The sequence below is a fragment of the Triticum urartu genome, chromosome 2, assembly GCF_003073215.2.
Source record: "Triticum urartu cultivar G1812 chromosome 2, Tu2.1, whole genome shotgun sequence".
In the NCBI taxonomy this organism is placed as follows: Eukaryota; Viridiplantae; Streptophyta; class Magnoliopsida; order Poales; family Poaceae; genus Triticum; species Triticum urartu.
The window spans coordinates 326,853,379-326,859,340 of record NC_053023.1 but is presented as its reverse complement, the minus strand read 5'-3'; the positions used below and the strand labels follow the sequence as shown (position 1 = coordinate 326,859,340).

General features: G+C 43.4%; 1 protein-coding gene across 11 annotated transcripts; it reads left to right on the top strand.

The window, feature by feature from the left end:
- Window positions 1-2,836: 2,836 nt before the first annotated feature.
- On the top strand, window positions 2,837-4,974 carry LOC125541517. Of its 11 annotated transcripts, XM_048704906.1 has the most exons (7): window positions 2,837-3,062; window positions 3,142-3,232; window positions 3,340-3,488; window positions 3,571-3,678; window positions 3,749-3,862; window positions 3,951-4,094; window positions 4,181-4,974. In XM_048704906.1, exons 1-6 carry the CDS (start codon window positions 2,939-2,941, stop codon window positions 4,052-4,054), a joined length of 690 nt encoding a protein of 229 aa, XP_048560863.1. In that variant the 5' UTR covers window positions 2,837-2,938; the 3' UTR covers window positions 4,055-4,094; window positions 4,181-4,974. The 11 variants fall into 11 exon arrangements, 8 of the variants coding, with proteins under 8 accessions (XP_048560863.1, XP_048560865.1, XP_048560868.1 ...); XR_007297564.1 differs by having other exon boundaries at window positions 2,837-3,102; window positions 3,173-3,232; window positions 3,343-3,488; window positions 3,752-3,862; window positions 3,951-4,972; XM_048704908.1 differs by having other exon boundaries at window positions 3,343-3,488; window positions 3,951-4,972.
- The last annotated feature ends 988 nt before the right edge of the window (window positions 4,975-5,962 follow it).

Below are 5,962 nucleotides of genomic sequence, written 5' to 3'. Positions count from 1 at the left end.
CAAGTTGATTTAATAGGCTAGTTGATTTAGTTTATTTGTAGAACATTTTGATTTAACAATTTTTTTTTCTTTCCTGTGAAGTGGATCGTTAATCCTTGCTCATATTGCTTTAGGAAAACAGCGCCACCACCACCACCACCATGTCGATTGTGCAAGTCAAGGTGCGCCAGCAGCCTTGCAACTACCAAGTTGTTCGACATCTACTTCCAGCCGAGTTTTCGTCATGCGGCGGTAAGAAATTATATGAAATGTAACAACTATTTTATTTTTAGTGTTGGCATTACTGCATTGTGTCATTTTGCTTTTTTACATAGATCGATCCATGCAATGTGAGGTTGAAATTCAACAAGCTGACAGGAGACACTGTGACATTTGAGGCTCCTAGGGGGCGTACACTATGGAGATCGAGAAACGACGCAATATATCGCAGATTGGAGGAGATGGATGGGCCCGTTTCCTCGCCCGCATGCGTCTTACTGGTGGTGAGTTGATCAGCTTCTCCTTCAGAGCAGAAAGACCCAAGCTGGCTGTCATTTATATCAACCTGGTGGAAGATGATGAAGATTACGAAGATGATGAAGATAATGAGGACCCACTCGATGAAGATGATGAGGACCCACTTCATGAAGCCATCGTATCTCAAAGAATGAGGCTGAGCGAGGAGGAGGTGTGCAACCTATGGGACATAATTCCACCATGTGCTGACTTTGTCGGGGTGCCATTCGTGACCCGCCTGACAAGTACCATGGTCGATCGACATGATATGGTATGTTATACTTACAAATGCAAATTATCCGATGATATGCTTAGTGTAGAGTCCAATGATATGTTGTGTGGAATCTAGTCGATGATATGCTTTAGTGTAGAGTTCGATCACATGCTTATTAGTGTATAGTCTAAGGAACTATTAATAGTGTAGATAATCCATATATACCTATTTGCAAGAGTATGTGCGAGGCTATTTATTAATTGATATGTTTTTCTTATTCAGAAATTGGCAAAAGGCCTATCTGTGAGTTATGGTATCGAGCTTGATGAAGAAGGCTCAGCTGGACCACACCTTACCGCAAGGGGCTCCATCACAACCTATGCTTACCGCGTGGACACGAACGGTCGCACACACTTAAACTCGGTTGGGTGGAAGAGATTCCTCGATGACAAGAATCTTCGTGTTGGACAGGCCATCCTAATTACTATCAGGAACACCCACCGCCCAGGCTTGAGGATGATGATCATCTTTGATATCATCTAGAACTACATGTGTGTGTGTGTGTGGCTATATCATCTAGAACTACATATGATGATCGTCGTCGATATGACCTTGTACTGCTTGAGGATGCATGTTGACTATACATGAAATTGTTATCTAGTACTCCCTTCGTTCCAAATTACTCGTCGTGGTTTGAACTGAAATCACGACGAGTAATTTGGAACGGAGGGAGTACTACCTAGTACCTATAATGCTTTATGAAATTGATATCTAGTAGTAGTATCTGGAAATTGCGGTTTGTTGAAATCGAAACGGGGTAGGAAGCGGGGGAAAATGATGAAAGATATAGCAGTAGCGAGGGGCTAGGAAATTGCTACAGCTAATTAATAGTAGCACATTCCAGAAAAGCGCTGTTGATATAGTCAACAGTAGTAGCGCGGGGTGCGGACCGTGCTACTACTAATAGTTAGTTGTAGCGCCGTAATAGTAGCGTGGCTACCCGCGCTACTATTAGGGTTTTCCCTAGTAGTGATGGGCTGTCTCGAGCTGGTCCAAATTAGCGACCAACAGGCCAGTAGGCTCCTAGCTGGGCCGAATCGCTAGGAGAAGCTACAGGCGCTGCCGAACAGATAAAATCACCAAGTGAAGTTAGAAGCTAGCTCCAGAAGCTAATTTTGTGGAGTTTGGAAAGCTAGGAGAGGTTCAGAACAGGCTCTAAGTATGCATTTTTGTTGCAGGTAACTAGTAATTGTGTATACGTACAATGCACATAATACTGTATTAAACAAGATATTAATTGTATTACACGGAAATATTAGGAAAAATATAAATTACATGTTAATATTAGATAGGATATAGTTACTTGATTAATGTTGACATTGATATTAGGCATGGTATTAATTAATTGAGGGTGTCATACATATTTAACACAAAATACCAGTGTGACAAACACTATTGGATAGATGTGGTTGAACATATGAAATTTGTTTGATCTCCGCAACTCACTTTTTATATATTAATATAGATATAGATAAAACTAAAAATACACGATAAAACGCCAAAGACGTAGAAATGCGTCATAATACACTGGCAAATGCCGCTAGTGTCATCAAAGGAGAACCACGAGAGCTTTGCCGGGACCACTAGTAACCGTGCACCCCACCACCCACAAGTCTGAAGCACACTGCGAACACATGCCTCAACAATGCTTGCTGGAGAGCCACCCCCTCCCCCGCCCCGCCCCCCCCCCCCTCCCAAAGCTGCAACCATTAACAACAAAAGAAATTGGCGACTTCTGTAGGAGGCCCACCCAGACATTTAGATATATTAAAACTGAGCACCCTCCCAGCCCTCTCAGACCATCAAGGTTTCTGGCCGTCAGATCTGCGAGAGGAGTTTTCGGCCGTTGGATCAATTCTCAAATGCTCGTGAGCTTTCCGTGCTAACCAAAGATCGCTAGGCGACCTGGGCCGCTGCTCCCATAACAAAATGGACGTACTGCCATTATATGGGCCTGCTGGGCTTCAGATGTGCAAGCGACCCAATGAAAAAAAATAGCGCAGAGTTCGCAATCGCACATCTGGCTTGTGGGCGAACCGTTCCACGAAGCAAAAAAAATATTATGAATACAGACCCTGTCCCGTGTGCTCGGCAGCGGCTCCATCTCGCGGGCGGGCGAACCGATGTATACGAGGCGAGCGACCTACGACTCGCCGGGCGGGAGAGGCCATGTCTGTTCTTGCGATGCGAGCGAGAGGATCTCCTCGCGAAGCAACGGCAACGCCATGGGGCAGTGATGGCATAGCGAACCGTCGCCTAGCGATTCAGTCATCGGCGATAGATATCATTGTTGGTACGGACCTTAATGGCAATTGATTTGCCCACTTGCCGAGGTCCGTTCCTACTAACTTAATGGAAATTGATCTGCACAGGCCAGTTACTATTCGATTGGTGCTCTTACAGATCCATATGGTCTCGACAATCGCGTTGTTCCTCTCCGCCTCCAGCTACTTACTTCGGCATGTTGATACTTCATCTTCTTTGTTCCACTTTCCCCCAATTCTTTCTCCATCAAATTTCAGAATTTATCTTATTGATTGATGTTGTTCTTTCTACCCCCAAATGAATAGAAGGTGCTCCGAGTTGACGAATTCCAGGTCGTTTCCGATGGGCTGGGTTGTTCCTTGCCGCTGTAATGGCGAACTGTCAGGTTATTATCCGTGTCATCTTACTATTCGTGCTCAGCCTACTGCATGCACAGGGTATCTACAGTTGGACGGTATTGTTTTGATCCATCACTACGATTGGGTTCTTAATCTATATCCCGTTTGGGAATTTTTGTCTCATGATGGATTATTCAGTCGAGGGGACTGTTCTAGGAATCCGAGGGACGATGGCATATGGAGCAACTTCTTCTGTTTATCTTTTTGGACAACAACTTTACATGCTTCCGAAGACTCTAACTGAAGGTATCCCTTTCATTATATGACATGCATGGTGAATTCCAGCATTACTTATTGATTTGAAGAAGTACTGAAGCAGGTACATACATACATACCTATATGAGGTATCCATGCCAAAATAAAGTCAAGTACGTCATGGATTGGATCCATACCCAGCTTGGCCATGAACCAACATTCTCTCAAAAGCTTGGTAAATAATCTTAGTTGAATGAAGAGTACTTGAAAGGATCACTGATTTGGTCCGAGGTTTGTCTGATCATGTATTGTTTTGGCAACAGGCGCTCCCTTCCCTCTAAACTTCTGTGTTTTTTCATCAAGACGATGTTCAGATGCAGTCTATGCGCACGCACATATGGCGCTTAGCGTTTCCAAATGGTTGTGAAGCTCAACACTTTCGATAAGCACTTTGTGCTCTTTATGTGGTGATGCACGTTCTTAATATGCATTATGTTTCACATCTGACCAATTTTTGTGACATGATTAGTGTCTCGTGGCATATTGTTTTTAGGGAAATGAAGGAGATCAGATAAATTTTCTCGACAAAGCCAAGCATGTTCTTAAAGTCATGTAAGGTGGTAGCATGTAAGGATATTCAGTCACTATTTTTACAGCATGTTCTGGATGTAAATCGGATGCCTGATGCCATGTATAATAGAATACAAATACGCAGAGGTTTCAGCCAATTTGTTTTCATGCAAAACAGTAGGAATTTCTCCTTACTGCATGTATTTATAATATTTTTCAATGAGTCTATACAAACTTGGTTTGTATCAGAAAACATTCGTTGAGCAGAACAGTTACATATATAGGTGGCCTTTTGTGATGTTAGTCTCGGTTAATTCCTGAAATGGACAGTAATGGCCATCTAAATTTTCCCAAGGCTCTGTACATGTACAGCAAAACTGAAACTCAATATAGATGTCTCTTTTGATGAAATCATTTATGCAATTATGCTAGAGAATCATGCGAGATGGTAATGTTTCTTGTATAGCTGTTTCAAATATGAAACTAGATTATGCCCAGGATGCTCAGATTGTGGAACCTCATGACCTAATTGCTTACTGCTGCTGTTAAATCCGACGACATGGAGGTAGACATGACTATGAAGGATGGTTGTCAGTCACACCGCCCAACGACGACGGTATCCACAGATTTTGTCAAGATAATCTTCGACCATTGTACCTATGAAGATAAAGCAGTTGTCCATGAGCTTGTTGTGTTGGGAGACGAGGATCCCCCACCTTGCATGGTACCTCTTTTTTCTAGGGGATAATTGTACCTCTTTTAACTGAAAAAATATTTGTTATTGGTATTTAATAAAGATGTTTTGCTGAATAAGCATATCTAAAGGGGGCAATTCGCTGTCTTGAGTTAAGTTCCTAGGAGTGCAAGGTCTGTTCTTTTGCTAACTGCACGTTTGCGGTTAGGGATCAATTATTTTATGTACATGAATGTTTGCTGGTGTAAGGGTATTCTCATGAATAATTTAATCTGTGGCTTTGGATCATATATTAAATTTCAGAATAGTTGTAACCTTGAAAATGATCATGCGAACCAGCAAAAATATTATTCAACAATCTGAACACTACATTCCATGTAGTGCCCTTAAATCATGAGTTTGCTAAAGTTATTTGTGTTCATTGTGTTCCCGGGCAATTAGGTGACATGACTCTAGTATTCTTTTAAGAACAAGTACCGGCGCAGTATTTCATTAATCCAGAAAGTTTAGTTTGTTATTATGCTTCAAAGAAAAAAGACGACCTCAATTTATATTTAGTTTTCATATATATTTTCTATTTATAGAAAATAAAATTATTTTGATTCATCATGAATTTGTACTCTTCCAACCCTTACTATATGGGTAATAGACGGGCGCGGCAACGCGCGCCATCATGGTCTAGTAGTCTTTATGGTTATGCACAGGAAGAACCAACCACAGGCATGGGCAATGCCCCGCCCTAGCGCTGTACACTGGGCACGTGTCGCTGTGGCCGTCCGATGACACGCAACACCACATGGAGAACCGACCAGCGCCCCGATAGGTCTGGCCACTCCAGATTTACACGAGGAGCCACCCAGGACCTCCAGCCACCTCGGACGGGCTCGGCAGCACTGGTCATCGCCGCCTCTAGTGTTCCCCATTAGGAGTCCACCACCCACAGCAGCAGTAGAACCAAGGCGAGGTTGGCCATGATGGAAGCCCGCAGGCCTGCGGTGCCAAGATCAGGCCCGACAGCCTCTGCCACCAACGCACCACCCCGTAGCCCGCCGAGGAACACCGCCGCTCCCC

What these genes read in the sequence shown, in the direction of transcription:
- LOC125541517 (XM_048704906.1), top strand. Translation starts at nt 2,939, where the DNA reads ATGTCTGTTCTTGCGATGCGAGCGAGAGGATCTCCTCGCGAAGCAACG. An exon ending in AGGGTATCTACAGTTGGACG is followed by an intron (nt 3,489 to 3,570) that starts GTATTGTTTTGA and finishes TGGATTATTCAG; the next exon opens with TCGAGGGGACTGTTCTAGGA. An exon ending in AACATTCTCTCAAAAGCTTG is followed by an intron (nt 3,863 to 3,950) that starts GTAAATAATCTT and finishes TTTTGGCAACAG; the next exon opens with GCGCTCCCTTCCCTCTAAAC.